This window comes from Eimeria mitis, genomic scaffold (genome assembly GCF_000499745.2).
Source record: "Eimeria mitis Houghton genomic scaffold, Emh_scaff519, whole genome shotgun sequence".
Lineage (NCBI taxonomy): Eukaryota > Apicomplexa > Conoidasida > Eucoccidiorida > Eimeriidae > Eimeria > Eimeria mitis.
The window spans coordinates 16281-16900 of record NW_013573480.1 but is presented as its reverse complement, the minus strand read 5'-3'; the positions used below and the strand labels follow the sequence as shown (position 1 = coordinate 16900).

Here is a 620-nt window from a genome sequence, read left to right as displayed (position 1 = left end):
TCGAATCGGACAGACTTAGAACATACGTAAACGGCAGAATGCGCAGCCTACCGGTGTTAAGGAAAGAGGGTGAGAGACCCGATGGTACCACCAGAAAGCGGGAGACACTTAAAACAGAAACGGACTGTGCCTATGAAGCGCTAGCTGATCAAATATCCCAGATGACAGCTGAGGAAGCCGCGGTATTTTTACGCCCCACACCTAAGCGATACAAGGCGAAGACTAGGCGGAAAGGCGGTATTAAAATCAAGGAACTCATCAATCGCGCTAGGAAGAGTACTGAAGAAATGAAAGGAGCAACTGAAGGATTGAACTGCATCATTATGTTGCCAGAAACTGGAGTCGTTTTAGACAAGCACAAACCAATTGGGGGACAAGGTCGATTGATGTGTACTATTTTAGAATGCTCAGCAGATACAACGGACCGGAAGCGGAACGATAACCGTCTGAGGGACAACGACAAGCTGGAGGACACGGAAGAATCACCTTGGCCCAACGCCAGACTAGAATTTACCGAGTTCGACAAATGGATCGAGAGCGAAGAAGCCCGCAACTTACCTACACCGGTAGCTCACCTATTGAGACAATATCGACTGCTGTTTCCGGATAGCCTTCCAAAT

At 48.2% G+C, this 620-nt stretch overlaps 1 protein-coding gene across 1 annotated transcript in view; it reads left to right on the top strand.

Moving 5' to 3' along the window:
• Positions 1-620, top strand: part of EMH_0014930 (uncharacterized protein) — a gene marked incomplete at both ends in the record, with an annotated part of 2953 nt that overhangs the window by 2225 nt on the left and 108 nt on the right. Inside the window, one exon of the mRNA XM_013500250.1 lies at positions 3-620. Coding sequence (XP_013355704.1) covers positions 3-620 — 618 coding nt within the window. The remainder of the gene's footprint in view (positions 1-2) is intronic.